The sequence below is a fragment of the Pinus tabuliformis genome, chromosome Q, assembly GCF_031772625.1.
Source record: "Pinus tabuliformis cultivar Carrire ecotype Pingquan chromosome Q, CPIR1, whole genome shotgun sequence".
NCBI classification, from domain to species: domain Eukaryota; kingdom Viridiplantae; phylum Streptophyta; class Pinopsida; order Pinales; family Pinaceae; genus Pinus; species Pinus tabuliformis.
In genome coordinates this window covers 893,515,954-893,543,375 of record NC_142296.1, presented here as the reverse complement: position 1 = coordinate 893,543,375, position 27,422 = coordinate 893,515,954, and the positions used below count along the sequence as shown (strand labels likewise).

The 27,422-nt window shown below is 40.6% G+C and overlaps 1 protein-coding gene across 1 annotated transcript in view; it reads right to left on the bottom strand.

Annotated features, from left to right (window-relative positions):
* Positions 1-1,112: 1,112 nt before the first annotated feature.
* Positions 1,113-27,422, bottom strand: part of EMB1006 (Pentatricopeptide repeat (PPR) superfamily protein) — a 77,504-nt gene continuing 51,194 nt past the window's right edge. Inside the window, exon 2 of the mRNA XM_089385387.1 lies at positions 1,113-2,680. Coding sequence (XP_089241513.1) covers positions 1,390-2,680 — 1,291 coding nt within the window. The 3' untranslated portion in view covers positions 1,113-1,389. The remainder of the gene's footprint in view (positions 2,681-27,422) is intronic.

Genomic DNA, 27,422 nt, shown 5'->3' with positions numbered 1-27,422 from the left:
GCTCATTGAATCTAGACAAACATGCTCTGCGATATCAACAAATCCTAAGAGATATTTTTCACACAAGTGTTCCTCCAACAGTGTCTCGGGAATTGTGCATGCTTCTTAGATATACTCTTATTATGTATTTGAGTCGGGACTTGAGGCCTTCATGTACATATTAAATAGGTGTACTTACTGTTTGGGTCAGTCATAATTTGTCTAATAGCATTCCATCTTCTTGGTTAACAAGTTTACTTTCCAAATCAATTTTCTGTAAATGGGAATGCTGCTTGGCCTCTTTCACATTTTTCCCAGCTTTGGAATTTCCATCCAGTTGCATCATTAATTGTGACAATTCTTGCCATTTGGCATTGCTGATTCGAGCAGCCAATTTCTCCTATAGAGACAAGTTTAAATCTCCATGAAATGTGCTTATTTGGCTAGTATTTCCATCACGTACAAATGCATTTTGCTAGTAGCATCTCTTAGGGAAGTGTACCTTTCACTTTCAGTCCCGTAGGAAAAGCTCTCTCTAGCACTCTTTAAGAACATTTCCCATTTTACATGATGAGGTCCCCATCCACATATGCATGCCAACTCGCTCCACTTGTTTACCAATGGATACTGAACTTTCCATCTTCCTCCAAGCGTCATAAGACTGCTCATCTTTTAGTTATTTTTAGTGGTAAAATCCAAGTATTTGTGTACTTGAACAACTGCTGAAGGTTCCATTGTTAAAAATTGCCTCATGTTACTATGTTGATGCTCATCTTTGGTTTTGTCAACATTTATTTAAGATGGAAGGATGTTCCTGAAAGTATATTATACATAAATCAAGCTAAAATTATTGTGCATTAGAAACATTTTGCATTTCAACTCAAGAATATGCATATTCACGCACTGCTATTTAAACAGTTCTGCCACATCTGTGAGTTGATTTATGCTATCACTGAGCAATTTATTTGATGATATAGACAGCTTGGCATAGAGTTTTCTTAGTGAAAAACTTAATGCATTCGCCACTGGGAGAAGTCAATCATTACAAGCACAATAAAATACATTCACACATCCGCACATTCTCGTGCACATGCAAATGACATGAGAGTTACTAAAGGGACTAGATTGAACTGTATTATGAATGGAAGTACTTTGTATTATAGTGTGAAATGAATTTCAAGTCTCGAAAGGCACACTCAACGTGGTCAAGATTAGCCACTTCTGCAATGTGGCATGAGATCAAACCTATATGGGATGTACCAAGAATGTGAACTATGTTAAACAAGAAACTTGAAGAAAGAGTTACCTAACAAAAATTTAAAAGGCAATACTCTTTTCAATTGTCTGATCTAAATAATACATTTTAAGTCTGTGAGAAAAATACCAAGAAAAGAGAAGCTAAATCATAATTCAATTTGTAACTGTATTTGTGGGTCTTTCCTTGTTTTTCCAAAACTCCTTTGAGGACCTATTCCTACTTGGAAGACCTATTTGCTTTCTAATTCGACCCAACACAGCTCTCCTGTCTCTTTTACTTTTTAATGTGCGATTTAGATCCAGAACAGCTTTCATTTTTGCATATGACATAGAATCTGAAACTTGATTGTTTTTTATCATCTCTTTATGATAGTAAAAAGCTTTCCTAAAATCACTGACTCGGAAGAAAGCATAGATAAGAGTGGAATATGTGTAAGAATCTGGCTTCAATCCAGCAGCTTTCATCTCATTTAAAACTTGAGGGCACTTTGAGAGCCTTCCACCACGTGCATATGCATTGATGAGCATGTTGTATGTCATTACATGTGGCTTTAGACCCAACTTTCCAAATTCAAATATCACATCCCTAGCTTCGCAGTAGCGCCCTTTCTTAGCAAATCCATCAACAAGGATATTAAATGTTACTCTTGTCCCTTTGATGCCTTTGTTTATCATCAGTTTCCATATCTCCATTAGTTTCTGAGTATCACCTGCCCGCCTATAACAATCTAGTAAAGTTGTATACGTTTCTATTGAGGGTTGAAGTCCTTCCTTTGTCATCTTCTCAAATGTAATATAAGCTTTTTCGTACCAGCTACACACAGAATAGACATGAATGAGAGCAGTATATGATTGAGATGTAGGAAGTAACCCTTGTTTTCTCATTCTTATGAAAGCATCAGTAGCCTTATCACCCATTTTTTTCCGCCTCCCATAAGCACATAGCAAACAAGTAAATGTCAAAACATCAGGTTTCAATCCTGATTGCTCCATCTCCTCCATTAGCTCTTCCACGACTTCATATTGACCTCTCTTGCTATAGGCATCAACAAGGGTATTATAAGTAGAAACTGTTGGATGTAAATCTCTCTCCTTCATTTCAAGAAACAAACCTTCGGCTTCTTCTAGTTGATTCGTTTTAGCGTAAGTATCAATTAAGGTGTTATAAATGATGTCATTGGGCTTAAAGCCATGCTTCTCCATCTCAGATAAAATGACAAGGGCTTCTTTTGTGAGGCCCTCATTGCAAAAGGATTTGATAAGAGAGCCAAATATCTCAGAGCTCATTTTCACTCCACTTTTGGACATCCTGTTAAAAGACTGCCAAACTTCTTTAGCATTCTGACCACTTTTCCTCATAACAGTTATGAGAAAAGAAAGAGTTACAGAATCAGATCCAATTTTCCTTTCCATCTCCTTAACGACCTGCCATACATCATCATATCTGCAAAAATGAGAAAAGCTAAATATTAATCACCAACACACAAGGCCCTAGTTACAACACCATATATCAATTAAATGTTAGCAGCAACGTTTAGTGTTCACTTGAATACTGTAGAAACTTGAAAAGCATGCCGCTACATGAATATTAAAACAAAATCTTCCATTCTTGCATTTTAATGAGAGTAGGTCACTTAAAATTCTATATATGTCAACAGTTCCTTGCCAGGTTGGTGAGAGCAGGTAGCTAATATAGCCCCCACCAGGGTTCAGGTCTCACAAAGTGCCATTATAGTGCTTGTGCTCATGTTCATGGATGTGTGCTAGTGCACATGACAGGTGGGGCCACATGCGAATCCCAAGAGACTTTGGCAGAATAGATGCCTCCACTTGCAGCTGCTTAGCTGAAGCCTGAAGGTAACCTAATTGAATGGTGCTAATGTTCCCCTGTTATGCTAAATCTGGGCATAGTAGCCTCATCATGATCAGAGGAAGCCAAATTCAAATATACAAAAAATCTCTTTTTATGGATCACATAAAAGGACCCATTATTTAAGCAAATCATTTATGACACCCTGAAAAATACAAGGCTCGAGCTCATTTCTATGGTCTATTAATGCTAATCAAGGCTGACTTGAACCCAAAATGACAGCACAGTATCTGAAGAGCCAAATCAACCCACACTAAGAAGGTCAAATCAACAGACAAGCAGGCCACAACTTAGTGAGCCTATGACAATAATAAGCCAAAAAACCTCTTCTAAGAGTGCACATACACTGGTCTCACAGAACAAGTAGGATGAAGAATAGGAGAATTACATTAAGCTTCTTTGAAAGAACGTATATTAAGATTAAATACCAAAATTTATAGGTCATCCTCTTTGGTAACTCGAGAATCACTTACCAAATGAGCTCATAGAAGAATAACAAATTAAAATTCAGTATCTCGACCACTGTATATGATAAATGACTAACAAGGAATGCTAGCAAAACAACTGACACAAAATGTTATCATGTAAAAACATACAGAAAATATAATGTACTCTTGATTTCCTCCATGCTTAAGAGGAAATCCCCCCTTATCTCTAGACCTTCAAACAAGCATTCTAGAGGTTGGAGGAAAGAGATAGCCTGCAAGACCTCCCTGTATAAGAGCAATGCACTTTTCTAAAAATCGATTCCCTGGTCTAAAAGAGGTCAGAAACTGTCAAATATTTTCTTCTAGTACTACTGTTGCTGCAAAATCTAGCAGGCCTAGTGCAAAGCCCCACTAGGTGGAACCAGACCTTAGAGCAACAAGAGATCGGTTGCCACTGTCATCTCAGCAACCTCCTCCTGCTCTTTAATGATGTTTGACTAGAAGGGATGCTTCCCTGAATGCTCACCTAAAGGATGTTCAATGAGAATGGCTTGAGGTGAATAATAAGATGTGTGCTAATTGGGGTATAGTACCGAAAGAGCCTAGAAGGCTTAAATATTCTATGTCAAAGTTTACATACTTTATTCTTAGACCAATTAGAGGGATGCTATAAGTTAGGGTTTTGCAGATTTTAAATGAGATGGCAAACAATGTCATATGAAAGCCAAAAGAAAAGGCCTTTACATGATTAATGAACAAAGGATGCAAGACCTTCAAATAGATGCTTAGGATATAGAGTGTACACTGTATACAGAAGTTTTATGACTGACACTGCATAAACAGCAAGGAGATATAGCACTGAAGGAGCCTAGAACGCTTAAATATTCTATGCCAAAGTTCAGATACTTTATTCCTAGACCAATTAGAGGGCTGCTATAAGTTAGGGTTTTGCAGATTTTCAATGATAAGGAAAACAACGTCATATGAAAGCCAAAAGAAACGGACTTTAAATGTTTAATCAACAAAGGATGCAAGACCTTCAAATAGATGCTTAGGATATAGAGTTTATAGAGAAATTTTGACTGAAACTATGCATAGACAGCAAGGGGGTGATGACATCAGCCCTAAAAGAGGAGTTTAACATGCAAGTAATGCTAGACTTTGCTTTTATATGATTATTAAATGTATTTCCTACTTTATGGCCAATATTACACCTACATAAATCACTTTTTAGCACTATTTCGCATAAAACCCTAGCCTTAACTTTGGGTATCTAAGAAAATGAGAGGAGAAATTTAATACTAAAGATGGATGATCAACACAACTATGAATAGTGCCTTGTTCTATATGGGCTTGATGGAATCTTCTAGGACAAAGATAAACGAAAATGGCCTCGTTGAAGTAAGGGGGATTGGTTAAGGCGTCCACTTTCAAGACCCTAGCATTTTTTCCTGTGAGGGGAAATTTTAAATTTAAGAGATGCACACTCGGAGTTCCCTTAAAGGTTTCCAAGAAAACAGTTTTACATGTCATAAAGGAACAAGATTTCAAGATCAATTTATATAAACCCTACTACACAAATACAACATGCAAAATATGGAACATATCTGTTAAACTTATAAAATTTTCCAAGAGAAACACTTCAATGAATCTCAGGGAAGTATCTTCAAGAGATTTCGCACCATGAAAGATCACATTTCGACCCAAAATAGAGACAAGAGACAAAATTCCCACTCTTTTGGAAGAGAAGAGGGATGAATGTTCATTATGAAAAATTAAATAAAGCTACCTCTATTTATATGAGATCTAACAAGACTTGCTTTCATAATTTTACAAGCAAAGCCCTAAAACAAGTTTGCTTATGTGTTCAACAAGTATGAGGTCACAAGCCGACCTCAACATTGCTCAAAAAACATAACAATAAATGCCAACATAGCCGACATGTCTGGGAAATAATGTCCCCTACTATGATGTCATCCTCCATAAATGCTCAAGGTGCCATAAGCAAGTAACAAAATGGATCATGAGTATTCCATACTTTAAAAATAACTCAAAGTGCAATGGGTATGCCTCCAAAAGTGCATCCAAAACCATCACGTCATCACCATTGTGTCCTACATCACCCTTATAGGATCAAAACAATTGATGTGTCATCTCATGCTCAAGTGTTGGGGTCTAAAAGTGATGTGCAAGCCCTCCCATGTCATCTTAAGGATAACCAATCACCATCTAGGTTATGGAGCAAACAGTGTCAAGGCTAGCCTAGGGGCATCATGGGTCCATCTGGGCACATCATTAATGAGTCCAACACCAAACCATAAGTGGCTTAGCATTTTAGCATCTGGGGGTACTCATGAGAGTCAAGTACCATGTGAAATCATCTTATAGCCCAACGCTCATCTCTAGAGGTGCAATGTTGCATCATCAGGGTTAGAACCACTCTCTAGATAGGGCACAACTACATTTGGAGTGCCACTAAATGGGATGAAGACCAATTCTCAAGGGGTCTTTGTTGTTGTGATACCACCACCTAATAAAAACCTCTCATCATCAAGTGAAATCAACAATCATTAGGGACAATAACCATTAATGCATCATAATGGACCATTAGGGCACAAGGATACTTCAAACATAACTCACCTTCAAATGTCTAACTAAATCAAGACATGTAAACAAGTTAAAATATGTAACTAGGTTCGGTCTTCATAATGACATATGTAATCATTTTATGTATTTGATGTAAAGAGAAAATTAAATTTATTATTGTCATTCTTGAGGCATGGTTTCATGGTCAAGGAAAATTTATTTTTATAGGTCAAGCACCCATTGAGTGCCTCTAGGGCTTGTCATTAAGTCAACGAGTCAATTGAGTCATTGTCATGTATGGAAGACCCTTTTGGGCATGTTGTATATTGTAAAGGGAAAATTTAATTGAGTCAAAATTAGAGACAAAGACCCCTCCAAGACCTTGTCATAGTACTACAACAAGTCGGCCTTCATAAGATGACAAGTCGACCTACAAAGAGAAACAAGTCAACCTCTTAGGTCACTCCAAGAAGCCTATATATAGAAGCACTCGGTCTCACTCAAAGGAGATCCATGAAGCATACAAGTTCGATCAACAAGATAAGAAGACCTAAAGAAAAGCGAGGAAAAGAAGGAGAAACAAGTAGAACAAAAACGAAATTTTGATTTGTTTTGGGCTACATCCCTTCAAAGATCTAGGGCATCACCTTGTTGCAGTAAGGACAAGTTGCAAAAGAAGTCGAAATTTCTGTGACAAGAAGTCAAGTTTGCAAGACAAGTAATCAAGGAAGAGAAGGTTTCCCTAGCAAAGAATAAAAGAAGCTAAAGTCACCATAATTCCCTCACACATGCCACCTAGGGTTTCTACAGCAAGGGCTGAAAATTACAGCGAAAAGTTGCAAGTCCGAAATCTTGGTCAAGGAAGAAGTTGTTGTTGTCATAAGGCAAGTTTGACATAGGTTGACTTTGTGAGAAGTTAGTTCTTCAAGGAAGAGTTTTGACTTGGTCTTGGAGGGGTCTTGGTCAAGGGTCATAGATCTTGGAATTCTTCATTTGAAGTTTTATAACAAGAGAAGAGTTCTTGTGGGTTTTCTTCTCAAGAGTAAAGGTTTTGGCCCTGGTTGATAGTCAATATCTTGTGTCCTCTTGTGTTATTGTTCTTTATTATTTGGTAGCTATTTGATGATAGAAAACACATTAATAATCAAGTTGAAGAAGAAGCTAATCTAGTTAAAGTAAAAATACATTACAAACAGTTATCAAAGTAAGAGAAATCACCTAATCTAGCTACCACTAGTTTTCTCAACACAAGTTACCTCATTTATATTAGGGATAGTTAGGTCAACAACCCTACTAGGTGTTTCCATCCCCCTGTTAGTTTTTGTAGCATTGGATGGTGTTCTAGTCTCGAAACATTGTGAAGAGGCTAAAACACAAGAGTTCTCCAAAACCCAAAAATGGTTTCTGGAAATTCCACCTATAGATGGCTCAATTAAATTAATTGACCATAATTAAAAATTTCCCAAGTCCAACTTAGGAAAAGTGGTTAATTAATAGGAAGTTTCAGATTTTCCTAGAGGGTTTCCAGTTCTAGTTTCTAGAGGAGATCCATAATTAGTTTCAGAAGACCATACGAGTCTACCAGACTAGCCAGTTCAAGTTGTTGGGGTCACAGTTCATGTGCTAATTTTCCAGAAAAGGGACATTCGAGAAGGCTGAGCGAGTGGTTCCAGAAAGCCGCTAAGGTAGAGCAAGGTAGAAGGAGCAGTTTTGCGCATTCCAGGAGGGAGTGCAAGTTTTAGAACAGGCAGTGGAGCAGGGAAACAGGAGGATATTCTAGTTTTGCATTTTTTTCAGAGATGGCCACAATCAGGCTTAGAGATCAAGACAGATTGGATGGTGCCTCCAGCGATGTCATTTGGAAGGTCGGGATGTCCTTTCTCCTTGATGAGCATGGTCTGAACACTTATGCAGAGAACGTTGTGGCAAAACCTATTGATCAGTAGCAGCTAGAGAACCTTAGAAAGGAAATGGCCAAGGCAAAGCGGATGATTATCAATGGAGTTCGAGATCACATTGTCTCACACATAACTAGCAAGAACACTGCGAAAGAGATGTGGGATGCTCTCGCAGGGTTATATCAGAATCCTTCTGAGAAGCGGAAGATGTTTCTGAAGGAGAAGTTGTGGAACATCAAGATGCATAAGGGTAAAAGCATTGATCCCTTTCTCACCAGAATTCAGAAAATTTGGGATCAACTTATAGTCGTAGGAGAAGCGCCTCAAGATAAAGAACTTGTGCATTTGGCCCTGAACCGTGTCTCCGAGGATTGGGAAATATTTGTCCAAGGCATTCTAGGACGAGATACATTACCAAGGTGGGACAGGATGTGGTCAGACCTACAGCAGGAGGAGATGAGGCAAGCACTTATGAAGACCTCCATCAGCAGCAGCAATAGCAAAGGATCGAAAGGTGTGAAGGAGGAAGATAATGTGGCCCTTGCATCAAAGGGTCTTAGTCGAGAACAGGGTTCATAGGGGGAGAAGAAGAAAAAGAAGGATCTATCTAAGGTCAAGTGCTTTAGGTGTGGCGATTTTGGCCACTGCAGTACTCAGTGTCCTCAAAGGAAGAAGGACAAGCAAGAGAAGCAGGATTAGATGACGGCATCTGCAGAGATAGACAAAGTATCCTCCAAGTTGGAAGAAGATTTTGCCATGTATGTCTTGAAATGTGTAACTAGGTTTGGTCTTCATAAATATGAAATGTACTCTTGATTCTTGTATATTGTAAATAGAAAGAAAAATTATTATTATTATTGTAGCATGGGTTTCATGCTCAAGTTCTTTTACTTAGAGGCCAAGCACACATTGAGTGCTTTTAGGGTTTGTCCTAGTGTCAAGAAGTCAATAAAGTCATTGTCATATGAAGAAGACCCCACTGGACACATTGTAACATGTCAAAAGAATTAATTTTGTATTTAGAAGTGTCAAAATACCCTCCAAGACCAAGTTGGCATGGCAGCTAAGAAGTTGGCCTCATTAGGGCATGCCGTCCTCCTTGGAAGCTTATATATAGGAGGGAACATGACCTCTATGGACACTCACTCACTTCTCATCATCAGAGCAAAGGAGAAGCAGAAGAAAGGCTAGCGAAGAAGGATAGAAGGACGAAGGACGAATTGTTTGGGCTATTTCTCTCTCTCTCTATCTCACGTGCAAAAGAAGGCAAGGGTTTTGCAGCTACAAAGTCGAACTTGAGGAAATTCCAGAAAGAAGGTCGAAGAAAGGACTATTAGGTCACCTACAAGCCCTAGAAGGAGGATGAACCAAAGCGAAGGTCAAAGGAAGCCTTGAAAGCCCTAAAATTGCTGACACGTGTAGAAGTAGTAATTGTTGCAGGTGTCGAAAATTTCAAACCTACAGTGAAAGCTGAAATTATGTAGCTGGGGATCGAAATTGTGCAGGTGGAAGAGATTTGACTAGGTTTGACTTGGACAAAGGAAGCACATCATCAAGAAGGTTTGACTTAGTCTTGGAAGGGTATTGGTCTTGGTCTAGAGCATAGTTTTAAAACTCCAACTCGGAATCTGAACCAGTCAAGGGTCAACTCTGACTCCAACTTGGTATTGACTCGACCTAGTTGATTTCAATGACTCGGTCTTTGTAAAAAATACATTAAATATTTATTTTTTAATAAAAAAACATAATTTTAAAGATTTTCATTCATGTTTCCAAACACAAAGCATTAGAATATAGAGAGAAGACAACATATGATCAAAGTAGGCTCATGAATATATCCATTATATCAAAATGGCACCTAGTGCACTGTCCAATACATGTAATATATAGAGATCAAAACAAAAAAACATAACCAAGGAGGCTCTAAATGGCCTCTACAACAAAACATCACTAGTCACTAGTCACAACTGGCCACTGTTAGAGAACCCAACATCATCTAGCTCAGACTCTGAATCAGAGTTAGATAGGGAAACCCATGGCTCCTCCTCCTCATCACGATCTCCAACTACAACTGTAGAAGTAGTAGCATTAGCAGGCACAGCAGCTACACGCTGAGATAGGAGAGCTATGCACTTGCGTCGTGGCTGAGTAGAAGAAGTCCCTACAACTGGAGGACATGGTGTTGGGCCTGGTACTAGTTGATCTGCATTTAACTGAACATTATGTTCAACTAATGCCTCCATCTCTAAATCCAAATCAAGACCAATATCCTCATCAGAATCAAACTCTATTGGATGACTCTCCACTCCCCAATCTTATGTTGGATCAATATCTTCCAACACAATGGGATCTGTATCAGGTCTTTTGTTCAGGAATTGGTTGTGAATTAGCTAGAGGTTGTATTGGACATAGACTAGATCATTTAACCGTTTTTGTTCCAAATGGTTTCTCTTCTTCGTGTGAATCCTCTCAAAGACAGGCCAATTGCACCCACAACCAGAAGCATTACAAGTTTGACTCAAAATACGGATTGCAAACTTTTGCAATTGAGGATAATGGCTACCAAATGCCTCCCACCATTGTGCTGCAAAAAACATAGTTGTGTAATAAGTTAGCTCAACAAATTATATCCAACTTTCAAATTATAAACAATTTAACAAAATAAGAATTTGAAAATTGAAATTGTTTGTTTACCTGGCTCATTTGCTTCCCTTGCAATCCTTGTTAGGTTCTTGCCAAAGGTACTTGTGGCTCTGCTGAAACAAGTGATCTATTGGTGTATCTCCAACTAGTCACTCTCCTTAGGGACCATGTGCTCAAGGCACTCAATCTATCCTTCTCTAACCTCCCCAGTCAAAGCTTCCGCCTCCAGAGCTTTATAATGATACCTTAGGTTCAAAAAAAAACAACAACAACAACAACTGCATGTATAAGGCAATGGAGTTGATTGTTCCATCTTTGATCAATTATTTCCCAAATGGGCCCATACTTAGCCACTCTATCCTTGTATGTTGCCTCTATTTGCTCCTTTGCTTGATCCATAGACTCATAAATGATGCCCATAGTCAATATTTCCCCATCCACAAAGCACAACACCTTAACCAATGGCTCGACAACTTTCACAATCTTTGTTGCCTTTTTCCAAAATATTTATTCATTAACTTTCTTTCTCACATCTTTGCCATCCTATTTGCGAGCCCATTGACATTCATTCCATTCATCACTGGAGAACATCCTTTGCAAGTTTCTATGTTGGGAAAGAATAGATTGCAATGCAAAAAAATGAGTTGCAAATCTACTGATGGCAGGTCTAACAATATCCTTGCCCCCTGTGTTTTTCCTCATCAGGTTCAAAATCCATGGTTGATTGTAGATATATTTTATTATGCTTTAGGCATGCTCTACAATGTTCTTGATCCAATCTATTTTACCAATATCCTCAAGCATGAGGTCTATGCAATGTGCAGCACATGGGGTCCAAAAGATGGTTTTGTGTTTTTCCTCTAACATTTTACCAACAAGAACATAGTTAGAGGCATTATCTGTGATGATTTGAACAACATTAGCCACCCCCACCTCTTCAACAACCTCATCTAAAAAGTTGAAACAACAAGTGTGCATCTTTCACCCTATCAGATAAAACAGTGCGAAGCACGCATGTGAAAGAATATTGAATAAAATTCAATTAACCAGGAGCAAACAACTCAATGATAATACAAGGATATTTACAATAATAGAAACATCAGGTTTCTATGTAGAATATAGAAACAAACAGTTTCATCTAAGAAACTGCTAAAAGAATAAAAATAGCAACAGCTAAAAGACTGAGCATTAAATACTAAATAGAGATATTCTACTACCCTCCCTTAATGCTCAATCTATTTACAACACCAATAGACCCGCGGAATTTTACAAATTTATCAGGACCAAGAGGCTTGGTGAAAATGTCGGCGGGCTGCTCTGTTGTGGGAACATATTGCAACTGAACTGAGCCATCTTCAACTAGCTGTCGAATGTAGTGGCAATGAGTTTCCACATGCTTTGTTCGTTCATGAAAGACTGGATTCTTGGCAAGTTTGAGCACTCCCTGATTATCACAAAACAAAGGAGTAGACCCTGTCTGGAAAACATGCATATCTGCAAGCATACGACGAAGCCAAACTGCCTCACAGGATGCCTTAACTGCTCCCCGATACTCTGCTTTTGTTGAGGAGAGAGCCACTGCCTGTTGCTTCTTACTAGTCCAAGTAACAGCACCAGATCCTAGACTGAACACATACCCAGCTGTAGATTTACGGTCATCAACCGAACCAGCCCAGTCAGAGTCAGTGTAGCCACTGAGAATAGGGTTGGAGCTGCGAGTATATAAGAGGCCATAATCAGAAGTACCACGCACATATCGTAGCACCCGCTTTGCTGCTATCCAATGATCAGTTTTAGGAGCTGACATAAAGCGAGAAATGTAGCTTACTGCAAAACTGATGTCAGGTCTGGTAGCAGCAAGATAGATGAGACTGCCCACTAATTGCCTGAATAAAGTTTCATCCACAAGGGGAGAGGATGATTGTGCTGAAAGTTTGAGCCCTGGTTCCATAGGAGTCGTGGTCGGTTTGCAATCCTGCATTCTGAACCTTTCCACAAGATTTTTGGCATACTTGGACTAAGAGAGAAAGCTCTGATTTTCAGTCTGCCACACTTGCACCCCCAGACAGTAATGAAGAAGTCCCAAGTCTGTCATCTCAAAAGTGCTGCATAGATCTTGTTTGATCCCATGAACCAAATGTGCAGAGCTGCCAGTAATGATAAGATCATCCACATAGACAACCACAAACAAGATATCATCACCAGTATGCTTGATATACAGGTTTGCATCAGATGGGCTCCGCTGAAAACCCTGATCTGTCAGGTACTGATCAATTTTCATGTACCAAGCCCGAGGAGCTTGTTTCAATCCATAGATTGCTTTAGCTAACCGACACACTTTCTGTTCTTGACCAGCAACCTTGAATCCTGGAGGCTGCGTCATGTAGACTTCTTCTTGAAGATCACCATTTAGGAAAGCACTCTTTACATCCATCTGATGAACTTTCCAATTGAACTGAGCTGCTAGGGCAAGAACAAGCCTTATGGTACTCATCTTGGCGGTAGGAGCAAAAGTCTCCTCATAATCGATGCCTTCCTTTTGTGAGAACCCTCGAGCCACAAGACGAGCTTTATACTTGTCTATGGTTCCATCAGCTTTGTATTTCACTTTATACACCCATTTGCAGCCTATGCGCTTTTTTTCGGCAGGAAGATCAGAAAGTGTCCAGGTGTGATTCTTCTGAAGACTCTGGAATTCAACTTCCATAGCCTGTTCCCACTCAGATGTACCCTTAGCCTCTGAATAGGTTTGAGGCTCAAAAATACTGTGCAGATTAGCCATAAGAGCAAAATTGACTGTAGACTGTTGTCTGTTCTTATGTCTAGAAGTTCTACCTTCAAGGAGCTCATCATCCCGGAGATCACCTATGGTTTTAGCCCACCATTTTGGCCGAAGAGAAGAAGAACCTATATCAGGAGTAGAGGAACCAATATCAGAAGGAAGTGGAGAAGGTTCAAGAGCAATAGGGACAGCAAGAGGAGGATTAGCTTCTAGAGGAAGCTCAGATAGCATATTATCAAATACTGATGCTACATCATCCCTCCCATCAGGTGGACTGACTGGAAGAAGAACACTGTGAGGCTGATCCTCAGAACGCTGCTCAGAAGAAGAAGACTGAAAGAATCCTCTGTCTTCATCAAATACTACATCTCGACTGAAGCTAAGACGACCAGTGACTATATCGATCAGTCTATAGGCCTTGTGATGATCACTGTAACCTGTCATCATGAGTTTCTGACTTTTGGAATCCAATTTAGAGCGCTTAGCAGATGGAATCCAAACATATGCAACTGAGCCAAAAACTTTGAGATGACTGATCTTAGGCTTACGACCAGACCACATTTCTTCAGGAGTCTTCCCTTTAACAGCCTGAGTAGGTGATCGGTTAAGAAGATAAACAGCAGTAAATACTGCTTCAGCCCAGAATTTGTTTGGAACACTCCTGTGTTGTAACATGGAACGAGCCATTTCAACAACCGTGCGGTTACGACGCTCGACAACACTGTTCTGCTGGGGAGTGTAAGGGGTGGTGAATTGACGTTTGATGCCATGAATATCACAGAAGTTGGCAAAAGCTGAGGAACAAAATTCCCCCCCCATTGTCGGTCCTAAGGGTCATGATATTACAACCAGATTCTTTTTCAACTAAGGTTTTAAACTTCTGAAAGGTACTAAGAGCATCAGATTTATTTTTTAAAAAATACACCCACATCTTTCTACTGAAGTCATCTACAATAAGTAAAAAATATTTGCAAGCAGTGATAGAAGCTGTATTCATAGGACCACAAATATCAGCATGAAGTAACTGAAGTACCTTAGATGCGCGCCAAGATTCTCCATTTGTGAATGAAGACTGATGTTGCTTTCCCGCTTGACAGGCGCTGCATACCCCCAACTGCTGAGTCTGAATATCAGGTAATCCTGACACAAGTCCCTCCCGAGAGAGCTGAGAGAGATACTGCATATTGAGATGCCCATACCGCTGATGCCATAGCGTGCTGATGGGAGAGACACGTGCTGCTAGAGCCACTTCTGGAAAGTCACCGGTGTCAAGTAGCCTGTATAGACCATGGTCCTCTAGACCAACAGCAACTGTTAGACTGGTCTCCCTGTCAATGATGGAGCACTTGTGTGCACTGAACACAACATCAAGCTGAGGAGAATTTCTCATAATCTGGCTGACAGATAGCAGATTAATCTCCATACCAGGAACATAGTATACATTGAGAAATATGAGCGTGCGTCTACCAGACTGAATTTGAACTGTACCCCTACCAGCTACATTGTACTTTTCACCTCCACCAAATACCACTGAATCACTGAAAGGTGAGAAGTCAATAAACCAGTCACGCCTGTGAGAGAAGTGGCGTGATGCACCAGAATCAATGTACCATGCAGAGGAAGGAACATGTTCTGAAGACCTTTTAGCCATAAAGGCGTAAAAGGCAGACTCTGTCTGCTCGGAATGTTCAGCAACATTCGCTGTCTGATTTGGCCCTCCCTGTTTCTTCTGTTCAGAAGCAATTCGCTGTCGGCAATCTTTCTTCATGTGACCGAACCTGTGACAGTAGTTACACTGCACACTTTTCTTCCTAGTAGGATCAAAAGACTGATGAGAACCTTTCTGCTGAAAAGACTGAGAGGACTGGTATTTTGCAGCAAAAGCATTTTCCGAGGACACTGATGAAGTACTACTACCAAACTGCTATTTCCACCGATCCTGCTGCAGAAGTTTGGTACATAGATCTGGAAACTTCAGATCAACATTTGTGGTTGTAATGTTGAGAGTTTCTATGAAATGTTCATAAGATTTTGGTAGACTCTTCAGAGTAATGACTACCATATCTTCTTCCTCCATGGTCCGACCAATGGCTTCGAGCTGATCTCGAATGTCTTTAATTTTGTTGAGATGTTCCTGTAAAGACATATGTTCATCCATCATGATGGAGAACAACTGATTTTTGAGAAAAAATGCTCTGCTTTTGTCAGATGTCTCGTGCAGTTCTTTCAACTGTTGCCAGATTTCGGCAGCGGTCTTGCCAGAGGGAATCTGTGGTAACTGATCATCAGCGACAGAGAGCTTGAGAAGCATAACAGCCTCCCGATTTCGATCATCAAATTTATCTTGATCGGTACCAGCTGTACCGGGACGAGGCTCTTTGCCCAAAATGAGCTGATCAAGACGCCTGTATTCAAAAATGGTCAGCATTCTTTGTTTCCAAATGTTATAGTTGCTGCCATTAAAGCGTTGATTTCCTTCTAACATCAGATTGGTGAGCGTGGCCATTTTCCCAAAGTTAAATACAGAAGTCTGACACACAACAAAGTGTAGCTGCCTGCTTAAAAATCTTCTTTCAAGATGACTGTACCAAATTGTTAATAAATTCTGTTGTGAAAGAAATAGTCTTGCACACAAAAAATATTACTCAGATCTGATCACGCCACTTTTAAAAATGACTGTGATGCTGCTTTGACCACGCTTAAAAAAAATTACTGTGATTCTTATTCTGGTCCCACCGCTTCAAATAAGATCACAATAAACTTTAATCCAATTTCTAAGCAAAAAACCGAGAAGCTGGAAAATACCTTTACGTGACATTGCCGTCACGTTATCTGAAGGATCTCGGATCTGTTAAAGAAACTTTATTTCTCAGCAAATAAATGGTGACTTACGTGACACTGCCGGCACGTTATATGAAGAATCTCGATCGGTAAAAAAACTTGATTTCTCAGCAAATATATGGAGGCTCGGATCCCGTTCTGCACGTCCTTCACGATTTAGCTAATATATATATGAATTGCGGGCACAATCGGGTCTCGGACGGACGCGATTCTGGAGAAAAACGTGAGCAGGTTTGCTGTAAGTTTGCCGGGACGTGACGTAGGGTCTCCACGGGACGTGATTCGGAGGTTAGCCGTAACTATGATTTGATTCAGACGTGCGATTACTCTGCTGAGCGAAGACTGAGAGATGATTGATATATTGATATATTCCCGTGAGCGTCGAACTGCGTGAGCGAAGAGAGTGATGCCACTTTCCCGTGTTGGCAAAGTAAATCGGAGGTTTGATACAGCGTTCGCCGGTTTTCTCCTCGCAACTCGGGTCGAGTTTCGGTGCCGCTGGAAAGTGCCGGAAGTTATATACGTTTCTGGCGTGCCTCAATTCGAATGGATCCGGAACCCTCCTCAGAACAGACCCCACAGCTCTGTTTCGAATCTTGATTCTTCAAAAGCGTCGGTGGTCCTGCACGGCTTCCAAATTTGTTGATCGGGTGGCCACAAAATAAACACGACTTCAAAACAAATAGACTGTTCGCGATTCTGAGCACCGCCACAAATTTAAATCCTCATAAAATGATAATGCAGGAGATGAATCCCTTTCTGTATCGAGATTGACGACTGTAAGCTTTTATCACAATGAGCAAAGCCGAGGCTAAGACTCAGTGAAGGCTACCTGGCTTACAGAGGGCTCGACCTTAGAAAGGAATGAAGATCAAGAAATCTCCAGACCCTGAGAGCAGTTTCGAAATGAACTACTGAATTTTTCAATCTATGAAAAATTATTTCGAAAAAAATTCCTGTGCTCTGATACCATAAAACAGTGCGAAGCACGCATGTGAAAGAATATTGAATAAAATTCAATTAACCAGGAGCAAACAGCTCAATGATAATACAAGGATATTTACAATAATAGAAACATCAGGTTTCTATGTAGAATATAGAAACAAACAGTTTCATCTAAGAAACTGCTAAAAGAATAAACGTAGCAACAGCTAAAAGACTGAGCATTAAATACTAAATAGAGATATTCTAATATCAGATGCATCAAATGATTTTAAAAACATGGTTCCCAGTGGGAAAAAGATAAGAAAGTTTATGATGGTACGGTTCCTTTGATCAGTCCATCCATCTGACATGATGGTACATCCTGTTTTTTCCCATGAGCTTTTGAAATCTTTCAAATATTCATCAATGGAAAAAACCTCTTTTTGCAAAAGAGATCCCCTTAACTCATGCATAGTAGGGCCTTTGAAGCCCTTTCCAGCAACAAATATGGCATCAAACATAGGTTCATAATATGGTGAACAAGAAGCATTGAGGGGGATATCAGCATCATACCACCATCTAGCTATGTAATCACAGAAAGTTTCTCTCAATTCTTTCTTCCAATGGTCATCTAAAGTGGGTTGCATTTGACCTCTATTAGCTTGAGGACCATGTGCACTATCAGAGAGAGAGGAGGCTATGAAATAACTTTTGATATCACCCTTCTTTTTAATTTTACCTTTACCCTTTTCTTGAATAGACTCCAAAGAGGGAGGAACATAGCGAAAAGGGTTGGATGCATCAGTGCAAGGGATAGATGAAGAGCCCTCATAATCAAAATTGGGGTTGGCAGTCATCACGTGTTTCATACTCCTCTTCCTCCCAATTTCAGCCTCTCTTTTTGCCTAGTTTTTTCTTCCTCAAACTTTTCAAATTTTTCTAGCAACTCCTTCCTAATATCCCCAATTTGTTCTGTTGGTGCTACACATGGAACAATTTGGCCCCTAATACCAGCCCACTATTGTTTCAGCCTAGTTTTTTCTTCCTCAAACTTCTCAAATTTTTCTAGCAACTCCTTCCTAATATCCACAATTTGTTTTGCTGGTGCTGCACATGGAACAATTTGGCCTCTAATACCAGCCCACTGTTGTTTCAGCCTATGAATGCCCCCTCCACCTCCCTTAATTTTTCTATGGTAAAAATTTGCAATGCATTTGATTATCAATCATCTCAGCATATGCCCAAGAAGCATCTTTCATTCTAGGAGCCATTTTTTTATATTTGGACTTGGAAATTAAAGGACAAAAATCTGAAAAATGAAAAGAAAAAAAAACAATTCTTCAATGTTCATTTCTTTTACAAAAATTACTCTTTTCAATTTCCATATATGCGAAAAGAAAAAAAACAAGCAAAGGCAAATTTTAGAAGTGAAAAAAAAAATACCTCTAGGCTTTAGCCTCCTCGATACTGCTCCAACAAACCAACTCCTCAATACTGAGCCAATGACTGCCCAAGAAGCTCCTCACTGTTGCTCCAATGATTTCCCAAGAGACTCCTCACTGCTGCTCTAAAAACCAACTCCACAAACTCCTCAAAAATGTTCACACAAATGCAATGAGATAACTGTGAGGAAATGTGAGGGGGTTGGGTAACTTTTATAAGCTTGGGAGAGGTTAGATGGACTTGCAAAAAACCTAAAACCCAAAAAAATATAATTTGGAGTCCGTTGTTCCCTCCTTTTCCGCTGCGGACTGGCTTGGCCAGGTTATGTCAGGCTCGGCAGAGCCGGCCGGTTCAGTAACATACCGGCCTTTGGGCCGGTTTTTGTACCGAGTCGACCCGGCCAGGGGTCTGGCTTGATCAACTCAACCGATTCCGATTCAGTTCGGCTGTTTTTTGAAACATTGGTCTAGAGGCCTTAGAATTCGTCATTTGAAGAATCTATAAGAGAGGATATTTGTGGGTTTTCCTCGCAAGTGGAGAGGTTTTGGCCCGAGCTTGCAACCTACATCCTATGTTCTTGTGTATTGTTGATCTTCTTGTTTTGGTAGTTGTTTGATAATAAGAACAACATAATAATAAAAGAAGAAGCTAATAATCAAGAAAAATAAAATTACATCACAAGAACTTATCAAGTTTAAGAGAAATCATCCTAGTTGAAGTCCTTTAGATTTCTCAATAATATGCAGTTATACCTCCAGGAGAGAGGTGGGGCGATATGGAGCAATAGTCCCGGAGTTAAGCAGATTTGGATATGGTCTAGTGATATTTTCATTGGATGGTGTATCCTCATGGATCATTACCCTTAATACAAGGGACCAAAATATTCAGTAGTAGGAAGATTAGTGTAAGTTGATGCAGTCAGCTTCAGAGTGACAGTTGCAGGCTAGTGGTAGTCAAATGCTGGGGAGCGCAGAGCAATGTTGATAGCAGAGCAAGAGGCTAAGTGCAGAGTCAACAGCAGCACAGATTTCTCAGTGGACAATGCAGACGCTAGTAGTAGTCAGATGCTCAAGAAACAGTTGCAACACAGAGACACAGATGATTCAGTATTTCAGATGCTTCTCAGTGGCAGTAGCAGCAGCAACAATTGAGAGAGAGTATTAGTTGCAGTGCAGATGTAGATTTAGCAGCAACACAGGACGTACAGGGCAATGTCAGCAGCAGCACAGATGCAATAGTTTGGTTCAGCTACAGTTAGTGGCAAATGAATCAGAGTTAGCACAATAGGTGGTGGACAGTAGCAAGCAACGATAGTCGTCAGACATCAGCAGCGTGGTTGGAGGATGTTGCAGAGAAAGGGTGTTGTGATAGTTGTGCAGCACTAGTTGGAGAGAACACCTTCCTCGCTAAAAGGGAGTGTTAGTTTTTGTAGCATCGGATGTTGTTCTAGTCTTGAAACTTTGTGGAGAAGTTAAAACACAGTTCTCCAAAACCTAGAAATTGTTTCTAGAAATTCCACCTAGAGATGGCTCAATTAAATTAATTGACCATAGTTAAAAAATTCCTAAGTCTAACTTAGGAAAAGTGGTTAATTAATAGGAATTAATAGAGAAATGTGAGAATTCTCTAGAAACTCACACAGATCGACTTGGAGATTATCTCAACCATCGATTAAGTTTTAATCGTGGTTGTTGGAGTCTTCTTGACATCTCCAATAGCAAATCAAATGAATGTGTGTGTGTCTCTCCCAGTGTTTTAAAACTAGGGCGGTCTGAATCGGACTCGCCCTGGTTGAACGAGTCGGACCCCTGCCCGGGCCGACGCGATACAAAAACCGAACCAAAGGCCAGTCCGTTACCGAACTAGCCAAGCCGACCATCGACTCGACTAGTTTAGTAATGGACCGGCCGGCTCGACTGAGCCCGTCATAACCAGGCCGAGTCGGTCTGCAGCAAAAAAGGGAGAGAAAAGCGGATTCCAAAAGCGATTTTTTTTGTTTTAGTTTTTCTCACTTTATCTACCCTCTCCCAAGCCTATAAAAGTTCCGCAACCCCCTCACATTTCCTCAAAACTATCTCATTGCATTTGTGCGAGCATTTGTGAGGAGTTTTCGAAGAGTTGGAGTTGTTTTTTGGAGCAGCAGTAAAAAGCCTCTTGGGCAATCATTGGAGCAACAGTAAAGAGCCTCTTAGGCAATCATTGGAGCAGCAATGAGGAGCTTCTTAGGCAAATCATTGGAGCAGCATTGAGGAGGCTAGATCCTAAAGCTATTTTTTTTCACTTCTCAAATCTACCCTTGTTTTTTTTTGCAAATCTAGAAATTGAAAAGAGTGATTTTTGTAAAAGAAATGAACATTGAAGAGATTTTTATTTTTTTTTCATTTTCATATTTATGTCCTTTAATTTCCAAGTCCAAATATCAAAAAATGGCTCCTAGAATGAAAGATGTTTCTTGGGCATATGCTGAGATAATTGATAATCAAATGCATTGCAAATTTTGTCATAAAAAACTTAAGGGAGGTGGAAGGGGCATTCATAGGTTGAAACAACACCTGGCTAGTCTTAGAGGCCAAATTGTTCCATGTGCAGCACCAGCAAAACAAATTGGGGATATTAGGAAGGAGTTGCCAGAAAAATTTGATAAGTTTGAGAAAGAAAAAGCTAGGCAAAAAGAAATAGAGGCCAAAATAGGGAGGAAGAGGAGTATAAACACATGATGGTTGCCAACCCCAATTTTGATTATGAGGGCTCTTCGTCTATCCCTTGCATTGATGCATCCAACCCCTTTCGCTATGTTCTTCCCTCTTTGGAGTCTATTTAAGAAAAGGGTAAGGGTAAAATTAAAAAGAAGGGTGATATCAAAAGTTATTGCACAGTCACACCCTCCTCTCCCTCTGATAGTGCACATGGTCCTCAAGCTAACAGAGGTCAAATGCAGCCTACTTTAGATGACCACTGAAAGAAAGAATTGAGAGAAATTGCCCGTGATTACATAGCTAGATGGTGGTATGATGCTAATATCCCCTTCAATGCTTCTTGTTCACCATATTATGAACCTATGTTTGATGTCATATTTGCTACTAGAAAGGGCTTCAAAGGTCCTAGTAAGCATGAGTTAAGGGGATCTCTTTTGCAAAAAGAGGTTTTGTCCATTGATGAATATTTGAAAGATTTCAAAAGCTCATGGGTGAAAACAGGATGTACCATCATGTCAAACGAATGGACTAATCAAAAGAGTCATACCATCATAAATTTTCTTATCTTTTGCCCATAGGGAACCATGTTTCTAAAATCAATAGATGCATCTGATAGGGTGAAATATGCACACTTGTTGTTTCAGCTTTTGGATGAGGTTGTTGAAGAGGTGGGGGTGGCTAATGTTGTTTTGATCATCACAGATAATGCCTCTAATTATGTTCTTGTTGGTAAATTGTTAGAGGAAAAACACAAAACCATCTTTTGGACCCCATGTATTGCACATTGCACAGACCTCATGCTTGAGGATATTGATAAAATAGATTGGATCAAAAACACTATAGAGCATGCCAAAAGCATGACAAAATATATCTACAATCACTCATGGATTTTGAACCTAAAGAGGAAGAGAAACTGTTTGGAACAAAAACACAAGGGGCAAGGATATTGTTAGGCCGGCCATCACTAGATTTGCAACTCATTTTTTGACATTACAATCTATGCTTTCCCAGCATAGAAACTTGCAGAGGATGTTTTTCAGTGATGAATGGAATGAATGTCAATGGGCTCGCAAACAAGGTGGCAAAGATGTGAGAAAGAAAGTTAATGAAGAAATATTTTGGAAAAAGGCAGCAGAGATTGTGAAGGTTGTTGAGCCACTAGTTAAGGTGTTGCAGTTGGTGGATGGGGAAAGATTGGCTATGGGCTTCATTTATGAAGCTATGGATCAAGAAAATGAGCAAATAAAGGCAGCATACAAGGATAGAGTGGCTAAGTATGGTCCCATTTGGGAAATCATTGATCAAAGATGGAAAAATCAACTCCATCGCCCTATACATGCAGCTGGGTTTTTTCTAAACCCAAGGTATCATTACAAACCTCTAGACGCAGAAACTTTAACTGAGGAGGTTAGAGATGGATTGGTTGAGTGCCTTGAGCGCATGGTCCCTAAGGAGAGTGACCAGCTGGAGATACACCGACAGATCACTTGTTTTAGTAGAGCCATGGGTACCTTTGGCAAGAACCTAGGAAGGATTGGAAGGGAAGCAGATGAGCCAGATAAACAAGTTCAATTTTCAAATTCTTATTTTGTTAAATTGTTTATATTTTGAAAGTTGGATATAATTTGTTGAGCTAACTCATTACACAACTATGTTTTTTGCAGCACAATGGTGGGAGGCATTTGGTAACCATGGTCCTCAATTGCAGAAGTTTGCAATCCATATTTTGAGTCAAACTTACAGTGCTTCTGGTTGTGACCGTAATTGCTCTGTCTTTTAAAGGATTCACACGAAGAAGAGAAACTGTTTGGAACAAAAACGGCTAAATGATCTAGTCTACATCCAATACAACCTTCGGCTAAGACGCAACCAATTGTTGAACAAAAGATCTGATATAGATCCCATTGTGTTGGAAGATATTGATCCAACATCAAATTGGGTAGTGGAGAGTCAACCAGCAGAGTTTGATCCTGATGAGAATATTGGTCTTGATTTGGATTTAGAGATGGAGGCCTTACTTGAACATAATGTTCAGTTAAATGCAAATCCACTAGTACCAGGCCCAGCGCCAAGTCCTCTAGTTGCAGGCACTTCCTCTACTCAGCCATGACATAAGTGCATACCTCGTCTATATTAGTGTGCAGTTGTTGCGCCTGCTAGTGCTACTACCTCTACAGTTGCAGTTGGGGATCTTGATGAGGAGGAGGAGCCATGGGTTTCCCCATCTGACTCTGATTCAAATTCTGAACCATATGATGTTGGCTTTTCTAGCAGTAGTGACTAGTGACTAGTGATGATTTGTTGTAGAGGCCATTTAGGGCCTCCTTGGTTATGTGCTTTTGTTCTAAACTCTATATATTACATGTATTGGACAGTGCACTAGGTTCCATTTTGATATAATAGATATATTCATGAGCATACTTTGATCATATGTTGTCTTCTCTCTATATTTTAATGCTTCGAGTTTGGAAGCATGAATGAAAATCTTTAAAATTATGTTTTTTCATTAAAAAAAAAAAATATTGTATTGTTTACAAAGACCTTGTCATTGAAATGAACTAGGCCAAGTCGATACCAAGTCGGAATCGGAGTCAGAGTCTACCCTCGACCGGTTTAAAGTCAGAGTCTACCCTCGACCGGTTTAAAGTCTGGGTTGGAGTTTTAAAACTATGGTGAAAAGCACTCACAAGCAATTACTAATAGAAGAGAAATCACTTAATTGCTATGCCCTAGATTTCTCAACAAACAGTTCTATGTGAAATTGTCCAAGTGTGAGTTTGGACTGACAAAGATGCTCTACTTGGGGCATATCATTGGAGAGGATGGAGTGCGAGTGAACGAGGAGAAGATTAGAGCCATCCGAGATTAGCCAGTTCCCCGGAATGTGACCGAGCTAAAGGGTTTTGTACGCATTTGCACCTATTACAAGAAATTTTTGAAGGGCTTCTCACAGCTAGCAGCACCCCTCACAAATCTGACCAAGAAGGGGGCATTCGCATGGACTAACAGGGCACAGGAAGCATTTGAGCACCTCAAGGAGGTGATGAGCAGTTGCCTAATATTGGCTCTACCCGATTTCACATAGCCATTCACCTTGGAGTGTGATGCATCAGGTGAGGGCATTGGCGCAATATTGTCACAGGGGCCATCCTATAGCCTTCGAGAGTCAGAAGCTCCTTAGTCACGAGAGGTTGTACTCGATCTATGACAAGGAGATGTTGGCCATCATGCATGCTTTGGCCAAGTTCCGTTTGGTTGGTAATAGGTTCAGAGTGAAGACTGATCATAACAATCTTCACCACTTTCTGGGGCAGAAGGGCCTCAACGACAGGTAGCAGAAGTGGGTCAGCAGGATTCAGGCCTACGATTTTGACATAGAATATGTCAAGGGCAAGCATAATGTGGTGGCAGATGCCCTATATAGGAGGCTTGTGACACTTTCCCTCATGAGCATCTACCATGATTGGAAAGCACAGTTGTTGGTGGAGCTCCAAAGATCGACAGGGTTGTGAGATCTCGGAGGGTACCAATGGGGATGAGCGCTATCGTGTGATGGCGAATGTCATTTGCTACAAGGGGTGCATCTATTTGGTTCCTGGTTCATAGTTGAGGGACAGAATCCTTCATGTAGTGCATGATTCACCACTATCAGGACACCAAGGGTTCCTGAAGACCTACAAGACAGTCAGAGAGCGCTTCACATGGAAGGGCCTCAAAGGGGATGTGCTGAGGCATGTACAAGAGTGCGAGGCTTGCCAGAGGAACAAAGGGGAGTTAACTCATCCAGCTGGGTTATTACAGTTGCTCCCTATTCCGGAGGGGAAATGGGAGAGCATCTCGATGGACTTCATCACAGGGCTTCCCACGGTGCAGGGCCGCAATTGCATATACGTAGTGGTGGACAGATTGACGAAGTATGCCCATTTCTTCGCCATTCCCGCCAGGTACTTTGCTTCGCAAGTTGCAGAGTTGTTTTTCAGGGAGGTCTTCCAGTTGCATGGTCTCCCCAAGACCATAGTGAGTGACAGGGACAGCCATTTTATGGGGGCTTTTTGGCAAGAGCTTTTCAGGCTAGTGGGCATAGAGCTAACACCAAGTACCAGCTACCACACCCAAACCAAGATAGTTAACAAATGGCTGGAGGGTTATCTGCGGAATTACGTGAAGAGGCAGCAACATGCTTGGGCGAGATGGCTTCACTTGGGGGAGTACTGTTGCAACACTACCTATCACATGTCCATCAGTATGTCACCTTTCCGAGCTTTATATGGATATGATGCTTTATCTTTTGTTGACCTTGTTTTTGAGATAGTCGGACCCCAAGGGCCAAATATTGGATACAGGAGAGCCAAGATATCCTTAAAGCTCTCAAGGATAATTTGCAAACAACCCAAAATCAGCAGAAGATGTATGCAAACAAGCACAGGGTTGAGAGACATTTCGAGGTGGGGGACCTAGTTTTCTTGCGCCTTCAACCTTACAGACAATCCACGCTGAAACAGAAGGGGGCCGAGAAGCTACAACCACAATTTTATGGCCCATACCGGGTGACCAGGAGAGTTGGTGAAGTGGCATACGAGTTAGAGCTTCCTCCTAGGAGTTGGGTGCATAACGTCTTCGACGTTTCGTGCCTCAAGAAGGTACTAGGATAGCATGTGACAACAACCATTGAGTTACCTCCACTATATGATGATGGGCATCTAATTCTTGAACCTGAGGCTATCTTGGAGAGCAGGGAGAGGAGATTGAGGAGTAGAGTCATCAAGGAGTTCTTGATCAGATGGAAGAACCTACCAGATGAGGATGCCACTTGGGAGGGTGAGCAAATACTACAACATCCAGCATTGCAGTTGCTTGAGGACAAGCAACATCTTGGCAGGGAGGACTGTGATATTCCCACTTAGTAAGGTTGCTAAGTGAAATATCAATTTTGATCAATTTTGTCAATTTTGGGTTGCAACATAGGAAAAGTGGCTTGTGGGGTGCCACTTGCAATTTTGAGGTGAAAGAAGGCTCCAACATGAGATAAAAAGGAAAATTGAATTGTTAATTGATGGTGGGGGACACCCACAAAGGGAAATACACTCCCCTTGGCTAATATGCACTCATGGAGGGAAGAGAGATGAAGGGATCGACGTATGGGACTCACATGGAGGATTGGAGGCTCAAGGGTAAATAGGTGGTGCATTCATCATTTTGGCATTTTTGATCATTTGACATTTACTCATACCTAGCACGCTTGAGCTAAGAGCCAAGTCTGCAAGTGTTGTGGAGCACACGAGATTTTCATGCAAGAATCTCACCCTACCTTCGGTGGACTTCGAGTGCCAACCCAAGGAGGTGATCTACACTTTGTTTGGGACCTGCATGGGATATTAGTGAGTAATTCGTGGAGTTTTTCTAGCAAGTTGGGCACAGAGAGGGAAGTATGCATCCCTTGGAAGAGTTGGTTGTAGACCAAAGAATTCATGGAGCTTTTCGGGAGTAATTTGGGCCATTATTTGCTGGAGTTTTGGAGTGCTAGTTGGGCTCAATTTTGAGGGAATTTGCTACACACATCGAGCCAACACTAGAGACTACATGGGCTTGCGCAAAGGGGATTTCGTGCCACACATGGGAGCTTGGAGGAGGCCAATTCGAGTGTTAGGACGAGTTGAATCTTGTGGGGAGTTCCAGGAAGGAATTTCATTGGGCTTTGTAGCCATTTTGGGGGCCTCAAACAATGTTATTTTCGATTTGCCCAACAGTTGGAGGAGAGCTTGGGAATTGGGCCGAATTTCGGAGGTCAACATTTGGAAAAACCTTTTTTGGCTTTTGGTGGCTTATTTGTGGGGAGACGGAGGTTAATTTCCTGGAATTTTCTGAGCACCGGAGGTGGACCTAGCAGCGGTTTCTTGCAGCTAGCAATGCAGTTTCTAGGGCCAACACAGAGCATTTGAGGGGACATCTTCCTAGTGGTTGAGCAGTTGATTTCATCACCTAGGTCTTATTAGCTTGCCTTGAGCAAGCCCAGGTGCATACATTATCAGCTTATATTGTACCCTCTTCTTATTATAATAAAATAACTCAATTTTG